This window comes from Parasteatoda tepidariorum, chromosome 8 (genome assembly GCF_043381705.1).
Source record: "Parasteatoda tepidariorum isolate YZ-2023 chromosome 8, CAS_Ptep_4.0, whole genome shotgun sequence".
Taxonomy (NCBI): Eukaryota; Metazoa; Arthropoda; class Arachnida; order Araneae; family Theridiidae; genus Parasteatoda; species Parasteatoda tepidariorum.
The window spans coordinates 73,860,563-73,881,589 of record NC_092211.1 but is presented as its reverse complement, the minus strand read 5'-3'; the positions used below and the strand labels follow the sequence as shown (position 1 = coordinate 73,881,589).

The following is a 21,027-nucleotide window of genomic DNA, read 5'->3' as shown; positions in this document are numbered from 1 at the left end:
AAAAAAGACACCAATGTTTCATGCTGTATTTCATAACCATAAATTATTGAAATGCAAAATATAATAGTTTTCAGTAATTATGAGCTAAATTAATGCAGAATAATAAACAAAGTATGAAAAATATCATTTATATAAATTCTGCATCAAGGAGTTAAGCTCATTTCCAAAATATGAATATAACAGTAAATAAAATATACAAAACAAAATATTAGAATTAATTACCTGTGATTAGTGTAGCAAATATAATACAAACAAGTGTGACAATACATCCCAGAGTTGAAAACCATGTAAATGATATTTTGTACAAAAAGAATATGTCACTGCAAAATACAAAGAAAAAAATATGCTCAATATTAAGCTACAAAAATGCAAAGTAAAGCTGCAACAGGAATATATATGCAACGCACTAGCATTGATTAAGTCAGAAATTTATTTCCTATAATAAATATTTACGTTTATGTTAATGATCTTTTTTAAGTTTAAAAAATATTACGATATATTTAAAGCTAATTGTAAAGTAGAAACAGTAGCGTTGTACAGTAAAAATAATGTGTTAGATGTATAGTTCCACATCTGCCATTTTTTTTATAATTCGGTGAACAATTTTTTTAAAGAAATCAAACTATTCTTTAATTACAGTAGTTCCCAGAAGATGCTCCGCAGAAGCCTAGTTGGAACTTTTTCTTTTTGAACTAAGAAGAGAAACTTTTTTTTAACTAGCTACTTTGAAGAATTTTGCAACCTGTAATTAGAATTTGATCTGATAAATAGTTAATTATTTATTTAGTATTATGGTTATTTTTATGAATATTTTTAGTAAAATACCGACGAAGAATGAAATAGCAAAATTTAATAATATAAATATGTATATATTTTTCTAATTCCAATGTATTATATGAAGAATAAATAAGATAAACATTTATAGAATTTTGCATTAACATTTCCCGTCGAACATTTCAATTCACAATAAAATAAATCAGAAAAAAAGGAAAATTGATTCTCTTAGGATCTTTCTCATTATAAGTTATAATTTTTTCAACTGTAGACTGTAATAATTTACGTTTCATGCTTCATTTTTTTATTGGTTTTCATTTCAAAGAAACCTTAACTCAGCTTTTTTTAATGTTATTTTCAACATATCTATTTAATATTATTTTCAGCTTATTATCAATTTAACATTATTTTCTGTTTATTATTCATTTAATATTATTTTCAGACTATTCATTTAGCATTATTTTCAGCTTATTATTCATTTAACATCAATCTCAGCTTATTAACTAGCCAATATTATTTTCATTTCATGTATAAGCCAAATTTACAACTAAACAAGATATGGCTCCAAGCCCCAACTGCCAGACATCAATCATAATTTCAAGACTATTAAAATGATGAAAAATTTCATGAAAAATAATTACTAGTCTTATTAGTTAATATTTTTACAAGTGCTAATTGTTTTTACAAGTGTTTTATTGTGAAGTCGGATGTTAAGTCAAATGACCGACGATGACCTAGGGTTCCATAGCCAAAAAAAAATTGGGAACCGCTGTTTTAATTTAATTTTATTTCATAACCGTCGTTGAACAGGTGACCAGATTTTGAGTTTACTTCTACCAATGTTCAATTCCGTAGCCTTGTATATTTTAATCCTATCCAGAAGACAATGGAACTGCAGGATTGAGGGAATATCTGCATTCCCGGTGAAATGTTTGATCGAACTAACCTGCATTACATGGAGACTCTAATCCATGATCTCCACCATGGAGGATATTTTATGACAGCAATGTGGTCGGTGGGAGCTGGGTGTGGAATTCGTATCGACCAGCCATAGCTGGAATTCGAACCCAATTCACATCATTGGAAATCGAACGCTCTATCCCCTAAGCATTCTACACCTCTCGCTGTTTTAATAGATGATTTTGGTCTCGAAAAACTCTTTAAAATTACCACGTAATTAATAACTAAAAAATGTATAAAATAATCTTGAAAATGAAGCCGAGAATCTAAAAAGTGCTCACAAAATTTTAATATTTTTTAATCACATAAATGATTTTACTATTTGTTTTTTATACCCTTATGAAGTATACTGGCGTAACACTTTGTACAGGTTATATAAGTATAATTTTTTTAGCATTTTATACAAGTACTTGATCTTATCTAATTCAGGTGTGAAATCTAGAATTAATTTTTTGTTCAAAAAGCTAAAGATTTGCTTTCAAAATGATATTTTTTGTTCAATTTATTTCTATTCTGAATGTACAAGTTTATAAAGAACCTAGAGGTTTATATGCATACTTATACACTTGTTTGCTCTTTTGAAAATAACACTTAAGACCTTAACGTATTGCATCGTAAACTGCAATGTATTACCGCCTTTTTCTTTTCAACTGCTACCTAATTGAGCAGAGGTTTTACTTAGTATTCACTAGGTTGAATTCAAAAAAGTCCTGGCTAGGAATATATTATTTACATTGCATAAAAAAACGATAGTTTGTATGGCGAGAAATAAATTACAAATGTTGAAAACAGAGATGCGAAAATATTTAAGATTCACAAAAGAATCTTATGCAATAAAAAACAAAAGAAATTTTGTTCATCAGTAACCAGTAACCAACCCCTCTTAAAAGATGGCAACTATGTAATTCGTAGTTTGTAGCAATAAATACTCAAAGTTTGGTTAAGTAAAAGAGATTAAAGGAATAGTTTACGAACCTATTCATATCATTAACACTCAATGATATACTTTCATTTCTTACTGCATCTTCAATAGTAAAACCTCCACTTATTGCAGAGGAAATGTTATTACAACCATCAGATCTTAGAGGAAGCGAAGGAAAAACATAACCACTGTATACAGATCCGTAACCTATCCAACAGGAAAATGCTACGCCAATAACTAGACCAAATATGATACACTAAAAACAAAAGAGATATTTTTAAATATATCTTACATGCATTTAAAAATTGCAAGTTATATTAAGTATTGTATAATTCTGTTAGTAATATTTTTCTTAAAATTAACCAGCTCAAATAAAACTTTTCTTTTCTAAGAAAACTGTTTAATAAACTGTAAAAATGCATCCTAATAATAATGAAGATATGATTGAATTTCAGATAATGATAAGTATTAGCTACCAACAACAACCAATGACTTGATCAAATATTATACTAAAAAACCTAGAGGAAATTGTTTAGAAATTTAGTATTAGAAATAAGTGATTAATATATACAAATTTAATAAAAATTTGCTTTGCAAAGAAAGCACCATTTACTAATTTTCAGAAATCTTCACTTTATAAGGTGCTTGCTTAAATCGTACTATTTTCACATTTAATTTGTGATTAGTCTCAAATAACTCATTTGCAAGATTTAATAATAAAACGTACTTATTCAGCTTTTTATATCATTTTTCAGTAATAATATTTGCGCAGAGAGTATTGAAATTTAATTGCTTTCGCAAAGTCTGTAAGCTGTACAATTTAAGAAACCTGGTACCTAATTCGTACCACCCTCAAAACTATTAAGAGCAATTTATAATGACGTTTACTTATAATGATGTAATTATTATATCACTTTATAATGACGTTTACTTATAATGATGTATAATTGTATTTATATTTAAACAAATAATTAGACCATAACTAACCCAAAAATTTTTTTTAAAAGCATATTGAGAAATGCGACACAAAAGTTTCAAGCTCTCTCTCTCTTTTACAATTATAACAACAGTATTATATTAAATGAATAATTAGACCATAATTAATCCAAAACAATTATTTAAAGGCACATTGAGAAATGCGACACAAAATTTTCAAGCTATCTCTTTTACAATTATATTATATTAAATGCTTACAATTACATTATATTATAGTGTACAATTAAATTATATTATATTAAATTGCAACAGTATTTCATTAAATGAATAATTAAACCATAACTAACCCAAAACAATTATTTAAAAGCATATTGAGAAATGCGATACAAAATTTTCAAGCTCTCTCTTTTACAATTATAACAACAGTATTGTATTAAATAAATAATTGTAGACCATTACTAACCCAAAACAATTATTTAAAAGCATATTGAGAAATGTGACACACAATTTTCAAGCTTTTACAGTTATAACAACAGTATTATAAGCCTATAAAATGTTAAAGGAATCTGATGTTGCGTGCTGAAAAGTTAAAAGTAAGAAAACTTTTTAAAAAAATCATTTTTTTTCATAACCAGTTTTTATTTTTTTCTTTAGTTTTAGAAATGGAGGAATCGGTATGATTGAAATTATCAATATAAAACGTACTGGAACAGATTGGTTTATCATATCATATTACTAACTGATAATTACTTGATCAACATTTGACTAACCAAAAAACTTATCACTTATCAAACTTTTTCCTTCCTCGGTATAAAAAAAAGAATCAAAAGAATATTAAATCGAGTTAAATTTAATAAAATAGTTTCGTTTCTTACCGATTGATTCACATATTCCGCTGTAAAAAATTCAGTTTCATTTAAAATTGATGCATCAGAATCGTCAATTCCTTTTAAACATTGTTCTCAGTTGCTGTCTTATTATAAGCCTCACTCACGAGATGAGAAATTTGCTAATGGGCGAAATTGAATTCAGAAGTAGTTCTAAGCAGCTTTCGAGAGTTTGGAAGTTGTAAAAGGCTTAAAACTCAATCTGATTTGTTGTTGCAGTTTATACGTTGCTCTTAAATCGTGCCGGTACGATATAAGAATGCACACAAAGTACGATTTAGGTAATTACGCAACGTTTTAAACAAATTCTTATTCCAAGCCTCAAACAATAGTTAGCTAACAAAGAATCGAATAGAGCAAAACAGAATAAGTTGCCTGATAATCATACGATGTATTAATTAATCCGTACATTACTGTAGATCTGCTATATCTTTTTATAGCATGTCGAAAACTGTTACAATGAAAATTTGTGAAACTTATTAACTTAAATACAGCAATTTGATTCCTCTGCACGGATCTCTATATGAAACAAGCTGCACAATTTATCCATTAGAGCGTTTTTATACACTATTTCTTAAAAAATCAGAGGTGATATGATTTAATAAACTTTTCTCTAATTATGAAGATTTGGTTGGTATGGGGAAAGTCCTTATATTCCAAAATGGCATAATTTCTCGCATTAGCAATCGACATGTTTATGCCTTTACATCACAGAATAAATTCCTTTTTTTTACAAGCGCTGCACGTTCGCATTGAAAAAATCGTATCGTTTCTCGACAAAAATATAACTATTTTACAGGTAAATTGCGTAAAATATTTATTTCATATTCTATAAAACTAAGAAATGGAAACACAAAATTTAATTCAAAGAATGCATTATAAAATTATAATTTTTATTTTATTTATTCATGTGTTTTAAAAAAGTTTAACCCGTAAGATAGGAACTTAACTGCTTGTAAACTTATTATAAGGAAGTGGGAAGAATACTTTTATATAAATATTTAAGTATTGATAGGATATAGGATATATCGATTTCCTGCCTATGATATGTTACCTACATCTCTTATTCACTACAGATAATGAAAACTAAATAATGAAAGACTTTGATTAGAATAAGATGGTTAATGGTTAGTATAAGTTCAAACGAAGAAGCCAACAGTAAAAAGCCATTTCCTCTGTTATGCGTACGTGGGTTATTGCGTAGTTTATGTGTTTTATTTGCTCACTTTTCATCGAGTTTATTTGTAGCTATTAACACAGAATTTAAACATTCGGTTATTTATCATCACAGAAGTTCAAGTTTAGACAAATTCTTCACCGAAGGCAAAATTTTGAATACCCCACACACCTATCTTCAAAAATTGGTTTTAAAAGTCAAATTAATTTTAGGTAAATAATAAGTTAATAAGTTTCTTTTTATAACGCTATTTCAATATTTAAAAAAAATTGACACTACTAAACATTTTATTTTGTTTACGTGAAATGTTCACAATGAATCTTTCACATTTAATTGGATTTCAATATTATCTCGAAAAAGAGTTAACATTTAAATTTCTTCAGAATAAAAATATTAAAACAAATTAGTATAGTCCCGCAGTGGACTGATAGTTAAGACGCGGTTCCCAGCAGATCACCGAAGTCAAGCATCACTGGCTGCGGTCAGTGTGCGGGTGGGTGACCACTTGGATCAGTCTGCGTAGGGACCGAGGGTGTGCGGTATTGGTCCTCGTTAAACTGTGCTACCGTAAAGTGCTCGACTTCGCGCGCAGGTCGTCGGGCTACCGAAGCGGGGGTGCCATCCCCTCCGCAGAGGATCAAAATTGTGATGGCATGTCTTCGGATCATCCTCCGGGATGTTTCCCAGACCGTCGCCAATAGCCCATTGTGCAGCTCTAGTGCGACGTAAATGAACTACAACAACAGCAAATTAGCATAAAAAGTATCATAAAACAGAACTAATACAAACGCAGATAAAATTTGCCTGACTTGTTTTTACTGAGTCAAAATCCATTATGACGATAATACCACTTTTCACAATATTTATACGACATGTCACAATATTTTTGTTGCTGTTGTTGTTGTTAATTTGCGTCGCATTAGAGCTGCACGATGAGCTATTGCCGACGGTCTGGGAAGCATCCCGGAGGATGATCCGAAGACAAAAATATTTTTAAAATCACTTTCTAATAAGAGTAATATTCAAGTATAATAGTGTGAAGAAAATAAAATTACAGTGACTCGTTATAAAATAAACTTATACATTTTGTTTGCCACTTTGAAAGCAGAAGATGTTTGTTGTACTAAATAACGCTGACGGTTTTCAGAAATTTATAGCAATAAAATGATTAAGGTTAAGGAAAATAAGCTGCAAAATTATGCGACAGGAAACAATTTTTCCTCCTTATGAACCTAGTTTCAGTTCAAAATGTTTCCAGCAGATGGCGCTGTAGATTCTTAAAATCTAAATCAAAGATTTACGAATTTCAAATCTTTCAATTTGGAATAGTTTAATGAATGAAAATCAGATTATAAAATGTCTGACGCGTTACATCAGACGTCAATGAAACAAAGCAAAAAAAAAGTGTCACACGAACCCTCGAACCTGCTTTCATATAATCAATACTCCAAGCCACTATCATAAACTCTCATATTACACAAAAATCACCAAGCACATGCATCAAAACTCAAATTAAGAAACGATCAAATGATATTTGCAACGCTATTAGTCGAAAAAATTTTAAACTAAAACCAGGAATTCTTGGAGGAGCGTAATGAACCGTCACATGCACAAATTTACTGTAAAAATTTTTTTTTTCAAATCTAAACTGTTGTTTAGTTATTAATTTGTATAAACTTATGTACGTAAACTGCTGACCGGCCTATGTAGGGGTTAAGGAACTGTCCTTGCATCAGAAAGATTCTGGGTTTGAATCCCGGGCAAGGAATGGATGTTCTTTCCTTCCCTGTACAATCTGTCCTTACTGTGGAAGCAACGTTGGCCCACCTAATATGGTGCCCCTGAAAGAGTGGCCAACAAATCTGCACTTCAGGTGCCTGTATGACCTAGGTCATTCTCCAAGTGGGCATTGGGGAAAATAAAAGAAAGAAAAGATACATAAACTTATGAAAAAAATCGAAATGTATCGCCTTCAAGGACAAACTTCATGTTCCATATTAATGTAATAAACTCTTATAATATTTAAGTATTAATTTTAAAGAGTATAAAAAATAACCAGGTTTGAATTTCAAGCCGGGTAGGATACTTTTTCAGATGATCTTCGAGTCAATACTGCTATCAAGTATACTGCCAGTACTGGTCCTTCAGTGACACTCATTAGTACAGTTGTAATTTGCATGAGACTGTCTGCCGCAGTGAAAGAGAACGCTATCAAAATGCAAAGTACTCCATACAATACAGCTGAAAAATAATAAGTCTAATTTATATTGTGTACGTTGTACAATCTTAAATAAATGTGTTCTAGTTCTTGACACTAAAAACCCTTCACATTTGGTAATAATTCAGATACATTTTTGATGGATCTTCTAAACTAAACTCAGAGGCACGACAGCCCATAGAGGGCCAAGGCCTACTGTGCCCATCTCAGTTTTCTTGACCTTGGGCTCTGGGGTGCAGGAGCAGATGTTCCGGTCAGGTGGTGAACCGAACGTGGAACCCCCTGTGCTTAGTTCCCAATCACGCTTGGTACTCACTTATCGACCCACTGAAAGGATGAAGGGCTGAGTCTACCTTGCCCGGCCCGATGATCGAACCCAGGACCTGTGACACGGGAGGGCGAAGCGCTACCAATCAGCCACCGGGCATCGATGGAACTTCTACATTTTATTAATTCCATTGTCTTGAAGGAAATATTTTTTTATGTGAATTGTTGTGAACTACCTTTTTCATCAAAATTTTCACGTTTATTTAGTTATAAGCAATTTTTTTAAGGGGAGTCGGTAGAGCATATACCAATAATGCTAAAACTGACCTTTTTCTATGTACCTTTTCTCAGCACTTAAACAAGATATTGCATCTTTTTTTCCACTGAATATTTACGTACAGATGTTTACACTGTAATAACTGTTAATATATATCTTTGAAAGAATTCTTTTACTAAAATTATAAACTGAAAACTTTTAATCTCTTAGAAAAGTTAAAAATTTTTGAGCAAAAATCTCTCATAACTCAAAAAGTATTCCTGTTGACGCTGAAACATCATCACAGCATACAACTGTGAAATTTTTTGGGGTATAATCTCAAATATTCCCAAAAAAATTTCAAATCAATATCATAAATAGTTTCTTAGGAAAAATGTATCGAAAAAGGTCAGTTTTAGTAATATTGATATATGAAAAAATTGTTAGTTATATTAATTGATGCAAAATTCTATTTTTTTCCTTCTTTTTTTTGCAAAAAAAATGGATTAGAACCTAGCACAAAAAAATTTAACTTAAATTTAAAAATAAATATAAATAACACGTTACTTCGAAACGAAAAAAAATTAAGTTAACCCTTATTTATTTTAAAAAAAGTTTTGATATGAAGGAATTAATCAATTTCAGATTTTTTTTCCTTTAAAAAAACGTGTTTTAATCTACAACCCTATTTTTTACATTTTAATTTAACGTTTAACCAAAATAATAAAACATATAAATGTTACAATATCACGAACACATATATATTTTTTTTTACAATTTTAGCAGTGCAAAGAATTTTACAAACTTTCGAACGAAAAAAATAAGACCTTCAAGAACGGATTAAGGTAAATATGTTTTAAAACCACAAAAGGAATATTTTTTTACGATCTCATTAAAATTCTCAATGGGAAAGAGATTAAGATTTCTGTATTTTTGTCCTTCAAAGGTTTGTTTTAATTTTGCGCAAAAAATTTGTCTTCATGGAAATGTTTAGTAAATGATAAGTGAACAAAACCGTAATTAATTTTTATTCAATTCGTTAACATTATGGATTAAAGATTTTGTTACGAACAAAAATGAATTTATTATTTATGAAACAAGATATTAATTAAACGACAAAATGCCTCATAATTTCTTAAAACTAATTACTTGTTTAAGAGTTAATTATAATTTTCTTCTTAAGCTGAAATATTTAAATTACTTACTTAATAATATGCATAAACAATCATCATATATTAAACAAATAATCCCAAAAAAATTTAAGCTGTAAGATATTATTTGATTAAAAACTTCATTCGTTTCAAAAATATACGAATTGGAGATACAGTCGAACAATAATAAGTCGAATAACTAAAAATAGGCATGGCACTCAAATAGGCATAAAGCACTCAAAAATAGGCATGGAATTTTAAGATAGGCGATTTTCACCTTCAAAATAGGCAACCGTTCACGTCTGGCAAATCTTGAAAATGGGCACTTATTTTTGGGCGCTTGAAAAATATCGACTATTATTTCTAATTTGCATATTTTTGAAGCAAATGAAGTTTTTAATCAAGTAAATAATTTAAGTATTTTAATCTTATGTATGCAGTAATTCAGCAAACCTTAGAAATGTCTTACATATTCCTTTCGCAATAAGAACTGCTTTTGAATCAGTCAACCATGTAGAATACGACAGAGGCTTTATGAAATCTATCACTGTCACTGTTGATAAGGAATTGAGTGCCGACGATATTGTGCTGAGAGAACCACTAAATATTCCGGCAATACAAATGCCCGTTAATCCAGGAATAGAACTTAATCGTGAAACAATGTAGAATGGAACTACCTACAAAATAAAAACAAACTTTTTGATCATCTAAAATATTTCAAAATTATACTTCGGAAAAAAAAAAAGAATTCGGAAAAAAAATAAAGTATATAAATGCAGCAACAAAATGCTGGTCTGAATACGCTATGAAATTTTCTTTCTGATATTATTACCTACAAAATAAAAACAAACTTTTCGATGATCTAAAATATTTCAAAATCATACTTCTGAAAAAAAAAAGAATTCGGAAAAAAATAAAGTATATAAATGCAGCAACAAAATGCTGGTCTGAATACGCTATGAAATTTTCTTTCTTATATTATTACCTACAAAATAAAAACAAACTTTTTGATGATCTAAAATATTTCAAAATTATACTTCTGAAAAAAAAAATAAAGAATTCGGGAAAAAAATAAAGTATATAAATGCAGTAACAGAATGCTGGTCTGAATACTCTATGAAAGTTTCTTTCTTATATTACTACCTACAATATAAAAACAAACTTTTTGATGATCTAAAATATTTCAAAATTATTCTTCTGAAAAAAATAAAGAATTCGGAAAAAAATAAAGTATATAAATGCAACAACAAAATGCTGGTCTGAACACGCTATGAAAGTTTCTTTCTTATATTATTACCTACAAAATAAAAACAAACTTTTCGATGATCTAAAATATTTCAAAATTATACTTCGGAAAAAAAATTAGGAATTCGAAAAAAAAAATGATGTATATAAATGCAGCAAAATGCTTTTCTGAAAACGCTATGAAAGCTTCTTTCTTATATAAATGGAATACAATAAAGAGTGTATATATCGCTCATGCGCTGCAACAGTGGCACAACTCCAAAAACGCGCGTTTTGGACTAAGAACAAGTTTAAATATGAAAATACACATTCTTTTCAGCAGCAATAATAACACAACTCATAATTCAACTTGAAGGTAATTTTCATTTAAGCAAACTAATGCATTTCTTATGCATTTTCCTTAGCAATGAAAACTTTAAGCCCACTTATCTCAAAACATGATTTTTTTGAGTTGTACCGATATTGCAGCCCATGAGCGATATATTCTATTTTATAACCATCGTTGAACAGCTGACCCAATTTTTGGGGGTTTACGACTACTAATGTTCAACTCCGTAGTCTGGTCATTTTAAAACCAATCCAGAAGACAAGNCTCAGGGATGTTTCCCAGACCGTCGCCAATAGCCCATTGTGCAGCTCTAGTGAGACGTAAATTAACAGCAACAACTAAAATATGTCAAAATTATACTTCTGAAAAGAAAAAAAAGAATTCGGAAAAAAATAAAGTATATAAATGCAACAACAAAATGCTTTTCTGAATGCGCTATGAAAGTTTCTTTATTATATAAATGGAATACAATAAAGAGTGTATATATCGCTCATGCGCTGCAACAGTGCCACAACTCAAAAAACACGCGTTTTGGACTAAGAACAAGTGTAAGTATGAAAATACACATTCTTTTCAGCAGCAATAATAACGCAACTCATAATTCAACTTGAAGGTAATTTTCGTTTAAGCAAACTAATGCATTTCTTATGCATTTTCCTTAGCAATGAAAACTTTAAACCCACTTATCTCAAAACATGATTTTTTTGAGTTGTACCGATATTGCAGCCCATGAGCGATATATTCTATTTTATAACCATCGTTGAACAGCTGACCCAATTTTTGGGGATTTACGACTACTAATGTTTAACTCCGTAGCCTTGTAATTTTAAAACCAATCCAGAAGACAAGAGAAGTCTTGGATCAAATAGTGGGAAATATTCGCCTTTGTGGAGGACTTTTTGATGGAACTAACCGGTATTTGCGCTACGTGATGACTAAATCCACGAAAACCTTCCACGGTTAGCCTGACGGAGAGGGCACTCTAATCCATGATCCGTCTACCACTGATGATATTTTACGTCAGCACTGTGGTCGGTGCGAGCCGGAGGCGGAATCCGTATCGATCAGCAATAGCTGGGATACGAACCCGGTTCACCTCATTGGAAGGCGAACGCTCTATCCCCTGAGCCATCATGGCTCAATCATGTATATATAGATACTTCTATAAAAGAATAGACTGAATATATTAGAAAAGTTTCTTACGTATATAAATGAAATACGATAAAGCATGCATTGGGGCCGCTGAAAAAACTGGATGCATGAAAATTTCTTACACAATGGAATGCAACAAAAGTTGCATTAACAAGGTACTGCTACAAAAAAAATTCGATCGAAAATATTAATTTCTGTCACATGGAATGCAATAAAGCATAAATACACAAATGCTGCTACAAAAAAAGAAAAAAAACTGCGATATATTTATGAAAGTTTCTTTCATATATAAATGGAAAGCAATTTGATTTCAAAACTTTTTATTGAAACGTTGCTGCTCAAGTTTTCAAACCTGGAAACCCTTAAAAATTCTTTATATCAAATCTTTATTAACTATCAGGAAACTTAATAATGTATCAAAGTGTTATCAAATATCAGGAATCTTACAACAATGAAATTCTTTGGGAAAATAAAGCTATAAAGGAAATTTCAATTATAAACAATTTTACTTAGAAGACAAAATGACTCTACTACAAAAATATTATCTATCCTTTATTTAACATAACCGCGCCATCAAGTAAAACATTTAAGTATTATAAACTAAGTATAATTCAAAAGAATGCGTCACATTAATAAACCTGGCAGATAATAATCATTTTAACATTAATTTAGACTTATCTAAAACCAACAATTTCTAGTCACAAAAAAAAGACGTTTAAAAAATCAGATAAAAGTACCTTTTCCCTGACAACACTGTGATGTATGTGACGACTCTGCTTTATCCTGCTGTAAATTCAAATATCTGCTTTAAACGTCTTATCTTTATATCACAGTTCTTCAAACTTTTTAAAAGTGAAAAAAAAAATCTTTTTAAATTAATTTTGACCTTAACAAATGCTTAGATAAAAAAAAAGTGCTCCTGTTTTTAAAAAATCTAAAGTTAAGAGCCATTTCATTCAACTTAAAAAGAGTAACAAGTCTCGTTGTTTATTTTTTATGAAACACGAATTCATGTTTTATAAAAGTGGTATTTAAACTTTTTTTTGGCAACTTGTTTAAATTAAGAATCTCTTTTTTTCTAATGGCTTAAGCTTAAAAATGATTGGATTTTAATGCCTTAAAACGAATGGCGTCAGAACTATTACACTAAAAAAGTTAAAATTTTAAAGTTATTAGGAACAATGACTTTTCATCAAAGATGTAAAATAAATAAATAAATAATTGTGAGAGTTTGCTCATAATTTCTTACATTTATTTCACTTTTCTCCACTTAACAATATTCTTGTTACGACCGCGATCACGATCTAGGAAATATAGTTCCAATAATTCGGTCAGGAATCTGTCCAAAGTTAGAACCTTACAATTATAATTACTTTTTGTATATTTCTCCATATCTCGAGAGCTTTTAAAGAGATTCAAAAAAAAAAATTTGCAACCAATGATAAAATTCATCTATGACAATTAGTTTATTTAAGATGATTTCGTGCAATAATTTTTTTTAAAGATAATTTATAATTTTTTATTATGTTATGAATCAGTGATAAAAAAATAATTGAATTGCAAAATATACAAATTTTTTCATCATTTTAAAGAACGTAATTTTGTATTGCAAAATACAAAATTTGAGTGATATTAGTCGAATAGCTTCTGAGAAGTTGAATTCTAAAAAAGTAAGAAAATTAAAATTTGATTTTTCAGAAACTGTTCGAATTATTATTCAGAGAAAGGTTTTTGTGCTTCCCTCCTTTCAATTATCGTCTGCACGGATCAGCATATTTGACGTCACCCTCATGAACTTTTAAGACTGAGTCTTAGAACGTAAAAATCCCATCATTAGCATAAAAAGTATTTCAGAACGTTCCGTTTTTTACAGCACCATATATAGTTAAAAATTACAGCTTTCTTACTTGTTAAAATTCTCAAACGGTGATTTATTTTATTTATTTATTTCCTTAAGCAAAATAGATTCGGAAAACACTCTTACTTACGTGAAGAAAACATCTGCAAAAAATATTCTTAAACTTTTCTACTTGAGAAAAATTTTCTTATGAAATATTTTTTCTTAATACCATGCACATAGAACTATTTAGTATGTTATAAGTTTCCCAAAATTTGTATCGGTAAAAACTTTTAAATTACGTTAAAACGGAATTTATTTGTTATGTAAATGAAACATAAAGTTTGAAATCAAGTTTGAGTTTAAAAATGAAAATTTTAAACGTAATTTTCCAAGGATGATTTTAAAAAGTTTTGAAAATTAAACGCCAAAAACAATTTTGTTGAGTTCTGTGCAGAAAAAAGAAATTTTGTGCAAAGAATATTTTCCATAAACTATCCAGGACCAACGGTGGCTCAGTGGATGTAGAGCTTGTTCCTCGATGAGGTGAGCTAGGTTCGAATCCCAGCGAGGGCTGGTTGATATGTATCCGCACGCAGTTAGCACTGACCACAGTGCTGACAGAAAAGATTTTAGACGAAGCATGGAATATAATCCCCTTTCCGTCAAGCTAACTGCGGGAGGTTTTTGCGGTTTTTCTCCATGTAGCGCAAATGCAGGTTAGCTCTATCAAAAAGTAAACCACGAAGGTACGGTTATTCCAAAGTTATTTTAAGGGCCGGGATAGCCTGATTGGTAGGGCACTGGGTCCATGTCCAAGAGGTTGTGGGTTCGATCACCACCGGCAGAAGACTCCTGTGTGGTAAATGGTGACTGATGCACGTTAAATCTGTCAAGTCTCAAAATCTTTTATTTTCCCATAACAAATCATACCTCTGAGGGTACTGATCCAGGAGTTTCCTTGTCTTCTGGATTGGTTCAAAATTACAAAGCTACGGATTTGAACACTAGTAGTCGTGAACCCAAAATTAGGTCTTCTGTTCAGCGACGGTTATAAAATAAAATAAAATGTATGATCCAGGAGTCCCCTTGTCTTCTGGGTTTGGTTCAAAATTACAGTTGGGAGTTTAACATTGATAGTTGTAAACATAATAAAATACAATGAAATAAAATACTACGTAATAAAATGTCGACTGTTTAACGAAATAAAATACAATTAAATAAAAAATAAATTATGAAACTTTTCAAATGTTTTTTTTTATATATTTACCTGGTCATACTTTGTGATTCCAGTTTGATTTTTATTCAGAATAGGATCGCAAAAATAGAATATGCTATACAAAATCAATCCAAGAAAATAACAAAAGCAAAGAAGAATAGTAACAGGCACTATGCTCCAAACAAGTGATCTAGAGTAAATAAAAAATTTACTTTATGTTTTGAATTAATTACGATTTCATTTATTATTTATTTGTTACGAAAATTTCACCTCATGATCTCTATCACCTTGCTATTGGGCTCTCTTGTTGGAAAAACTCTTTAGAAGACCGTAGGAAATATACCTTCCACAAACTGCATTAATTTTTAAATGACTATGTAAAGCTGTTTTCAAATCTATGATTTCTTTGCCCATCTGATAATAACTTCAGAAAATACTAAAATACTAATGAAGGGATATATTTTCTGAAATGTGGGCAACAGTAAAGGTTGCGTGTGGTCAAGAAGATAAGTCAACACTGGAGTGCTCCTTTCTCATTGTGTAACCCATTCATTCCATCGGTTATTTCTTATTGAGTTTATTTGTAATTAAAGCAGAAATTATAAATTCGGTAACACAAAAGTTCAAATTTAAGGCAGGAGGGCTGGGATAGCATGGTTGGTAGGGCACTGGGCCCATGTCCAAGAGCTTGTGGGTTCGATCCCAGGCCTGCCAAAATCTCCCCGTGTAGTAAATGGTGACTGATGCACGTTAAGTCTGTCGATGCTCAAAGTCCTCCATGTCCCCATAACAAATCAATACCTCTGAGGGTACTGATCCAGGAGTTTCCTTGTCTTCTGGATTGGTTCAAAATAACAAGGCTACGGATTTGAACATTAGTTGTCGTAAACCCAACATTGGGTCGGCTGTTCAACGGCGGATGTAAAATAAAAATGAAATTTAAGGCAAATACTTTACAATAGGTAATATTTGGAAAAACCTACCTCACCACCAAGGTAAAATAAAATTCAAATAAACAAAGAGTTAAATTCTTTTCACAAATCAACATAAATCTCTAAAATATTTTAAAATAACAACAACAACAACAAATGGCTCAGTAATGGATTAAATGATTATCACTACTTTTTTTTTCTCTATACATCCCCACACTCTGAATAATGTTTTATTTTATCCACCTATTTTCAAACAGATAAAGAAATTATACCAAACCAAACAGATATACAAACAGATAAAGAAATTATATATTTTTTACTATAGTTGTATTTTCAAACATTTGTCAATTAAGTGTTGGACAATAATGAACTATTCTTTGAAGTCATTTGAATACTTTATTCAGCGATTGATCGCGCACAACGTTCGTACACGATTTTCAGTTTCAAACTAATAGTTCGTTAATGATCATTTGCCCCAGGCTGACAGCTACTGCGTTAAGTACAGCCTGAGCAAAAATTAGGCTGTGTTTATCACATCGAAAGTAAGCTTATGCTAGTGACTTCATCTGTACCAATTATTAGTTTTATTATTCAAATTTTACGCAGATATAAATTGTCAAATAAAACTTTTAACCAATGGATATAAATTACTATAATTGATTTGCATACATCCAAAATTTTAACTTTTAAATTGTGTGGCTTATAAATATATTCAATCTTTAATAATAAAGGGAAGAATTAGTACGCGTGTTTTTCTCTCATAATTCTGAGGTTCCTAATATTCGGATGGCGTATTCAAGACGTAATTTTTTAATTCTAAAACCTGCACAAAATATTCAATTTGTCTATGTCTATTTGTCACGTCGACAACACATGTTTGTTTATGCTAAATGCTGATTAATTGAAATGATATAAAGCAAAAGTTAATATTAAAAAAGATAAAAAGCAATAAAATTTGTAACATTGTCACTTTCAGTTAAAATTCTAAAAATAAAATATGTTAATCAGTATGTAAAGAGAAAATTTGAAAGTTACTTTTGCGCCTTAAAATTTTCCTTTTAAAAATTTCTTCTAAAGTATTCAGTATTATCAAACAACTATAGATGGAAGTGTAATGTGACCAATGAGTGAAAAAGCTATTCAAGAGGTTCACTTTTGCCCAATGTCCACTCTAGCCCCCCTCCCCCTTATGCCATTCGGTTTTTTGCGTGATGGACTAAGAGTTAATTCGTATAGATTCATTGATTAGTCTCGATTTTTACCCGATACGAAGAAAGGGTATGCTGTTGTAGGCCATTAAGAGAAGGGGTGCGATTGCACCATCTATGGAGGAGAATTCGACTTCTGCCAACCCATACTTCACAACCGTTTATAGTGCGGACCCATTCATACATTCATCCACAGATCGTAATTCTGGCCTGAACCAGAGAACGACGAATCTCCAATCCCCTAGAGGTAAAAATTGTTACGGGAACATGGAGGACTTTGTGACCCGATAGATTAATCGCGCACCAGTCACCATTCACTATAAGGGAGTCTTCGTCCGGCTGGACTCGAAATACTGTTCTCATAAACGTGAGTCCAGCACCAGGATATCCCGGCGGCCAAAAGAAATGGTATAAAACAAGGATTTTTACATAAAGTCATTTATGCTTTCTTGATTATTTATTTATTCTGACAGAATATGACTAACTGAAACGGACGCTTAGGTTAGAACAAGTTTGGTAACCATTTTATGTGGTTATCAGTAAATAAATAAAAATTTCAAATTGCAAGAATAATTTTTGATTACATTAATCTCTGGCTTATGGGCATATTATGGCATATTAATCTCTGGCTTAAGACATAAAAATGATTTTACTTCCACCCTGTTACCTTAGGAAGAATTATCTTTCCAGAATTTATTTATTTATTTAATTATTTATTTAGCAATTTATTTACAATTCTAAATAATCTTTATTACCTTACGTGTGTCAGGGTGGCCGAGAGGTTGGAGTCGTCGTCTTGGAGAGACAGAGATGCCGAGTTCGATCCTGAGAACTCCAAGAAAATTTAAAACTCTAAAATAAAATTTTATTTATTATTTCTGCATCTTCTAGAAGTTTCTAGAATGTTCTAATTCATCATTTTCTGTCCCGTTATTATTCCTATAAAAGACCAGGTGTTTCAAGCCGAGACGCCAGTTGCTTTGTTCCCTGTACTTGGAAGGTGTTCAATAAATCTCTTCAACTTTCTGAGCTAATTCATATTTATTTCAGGTGACATTATTTGGTGATGGAGCTGTGCACTCGAAGCAGATCTGGCGGGTAATTTAAGAAGGAGTCACCGCTTGAGAGGATTGAAACCAGAATATCCAAAAATGGCCAAAACACCTGTCACTACACCGATTATCCAGGACATTCGTAATCCATCTTCTTTTTCTGGAGAATCCAACCAAGATCCTGGAGTTTGGTTAAGAGAATATGATTGTGTCGCCAAATATAACAGTTGAGACAACGACTTCAACCTCTCGGACACGTTGACACACGTCAATATGCTCTGATGAATTTAGCTACCGAATTTTAAGTATTAAGATTGCTTTTTTTAAAAAAACTTTTTCATAGCTTAAATTTTTTCTATCCTCGAATTTAATAAATGTTTCCGAATCTCGGTAGTTTGTAAATTGGTTCAATGGACCACATTTCAATGAATAAAATGAAACAAAAATTATTTAAAAATATTTTTAGTTAATGAAAGAACAAGAAAATTCCGGACATGCAATTATCTGTAAGTTGACATGAAAGAAGCAACTAGTTTAAACTGTGCAATTTTTTTTATTAGCTTGGGTATTTATTTTTATTTTACTGTTTTAAACATTTCTTTTTACAGTGTATCTTTGTTTTACGTACTGAAAAGTGGAAAATTATCTTTCCAACATCTTATTCAGGACGACATTAACTGAAACACAAGTTAAGGAAAAAATTGAATGAATAAATATGAATTTTACGAAGACTATTAATTAAAATACATAATTCTTTGAAGGTATTTTTTTAATTATCGTACTTTATCAGTACAAAAAAAAGAGTAAAAATGTACAAGGTACTTAACCCTTTGATGCATGTGGGATACCCGTGTAGCTTTTATATATTTTTTTCTAACTCTCTAATTGCAAGCATAAATATATATTGGTATTTTTTAATCATAAAAAGTCATAGTTACTGAAAAAACTACCAGATTATTGGAATTATATTTGTACTAAAATATAGAATCTACACACAAAAGAAAATAGTTTGAATTTTTTTTTATTCACATTCAAAAATTAATCTAAAGTTGTTTTCGCAAGTTAAAAAATTTCAATGTTAAATTACTGTCTTAGATCTAAATAACTGCAAATAAGTTCAAATTTGAAAAAGTATTGTGTGAATGTGAGCCGTCTTTGGACGATTTTACCTTCTACCCATAAGAAGACGCCTGTATCCTCCTGTATTTCATAACCATAAATTATAATATTAATATTTTATGCTGAATAAAATATTTTTCATTTAATTTGAACTAAACTTGTACAAAATATTGAGAAAAAACCAGGGTTAAAACCTGTGAAATGCATGAAACAAAACTAAACTATTGCTTAGTAATCTGTCGTGAAATTGGAAAATCAATGCAAGCAAAAAAAATTCAAAATTTAGACGCTTATATGACTTTTTAGGAAAGCTATTTATTCAAAAAAAAGAAAAAATTCTCAAAAATAAATTTTATTTTATTATTTCTTTAAAATTCTATTTCAGCATTCATAGCAGTAGCAATTGAAAAAAATTGGTTTGCAAGACACTTTTTTTTCGAAATTTATCGTGGAGCACTTACGCTGTTTTATCAATTGCACTGCATTTAGTATGAATTATTAGTATGAATTGACAATTAAGTATGAATTAACAATTTTGTGCCAAGAAAAAAAAACGCTGGGTAAATTAAACATAAAAAAACGTGGGACTCATAACATTCTTTTCAAAATCACGAAAAAAAACCTTGCGCCTCTTCAATAGTTTTAAATTTACATGGGTCCTGTTCTCATAAAAAAAAAACATATTTTCCATTAAACAATAGTATGCATTAAGATAAATTTAATAAATTTAATTTCGTTTTAAATCGTAGAGAATACTATGGAAATTTTTAATTAAGTTTTCTTTCATAATTTGTATAGTTAAGAAATACTTCAGAGTTAATTCTATCCAGAAACCATTTAAATAAATATACCTGTTGCAAATGGAATGTTAGCAATTTATGTTCGGCTTACTAATAGCCAGTCTTGAGAGAAACGTACTTTGTGAATGAGAGATACATTGCAATTTCGAATGAGCTTGTATTTTAACACTTAATGGATGAAGCATTAAAGATAAGACAGGTACTTAAACAGGACAAACTGTTACTGAAATCCCTTATGATAACTATAATTGTCCGTGTGAATTATGACTATATCTATTATGTATATCTACTAGACGTTAGATTACAAACGTAACGCTGCTGTTATAATTATTGAGACTTTATTGGTATTACTGTATAAAAGGATACATTATCAGAATCACGAAACTCATAAAACTGTTAAAGTGTTAACAAAACAAATAGGTTACTATATTAACAAAACAACAAAACAAATAGGTTACTTTATTCAATTTTGAAACATTTTAACGAATAATTTTGCAATTAAAGCTGTTTTAATAGAGTCAGAAAAATTAATTAAAATTTTAGAAGCTTCAAAAAAAATTGCTTTTATTTAACAGTGTATAAATCAT

General features: G+C 30.3%; 1 protein-coding gene across 2 annotated transcripts in view; it reads right to left on the bottom strand.

Annotated features, from left to right (window-relative positions):
- The window catches only part of LOC107448601 (putative sodium-dependent multivitamin transporter), a 46,878-nt gene that overhangs the window by 11,213 nt on the left and 14,638 nt on the right, over window positions 1-21,027 (bottom strand). For both annotated transcript variants that reach the window (XM_043048910.2, XM_043048909.2), the window contains 5 exons: window positions 15,381-15,519; window positions 10,018-10,225; window positions 7,743-7,897; window positions 2,710-2,912; window positions 223-320 (listed from right to left, as the gene is read on the bottom strand). In XM_043048910.2, the coding sequence (XP_042904844.1) occupies window positions 223-320; window positions 2,710-2,912; window positions 7,743-7,897; window positions 10,018-10,225; window positions 15,381-15,519 (803 nt within the window). The remainder of the gene's footprint in view (window positions 1-222; window positions 321-2,709; window positions 2,913-7,742; window positions 7,898-10,017; window positions 10,226-15,380; window positions 15,520-21,027) is intronic.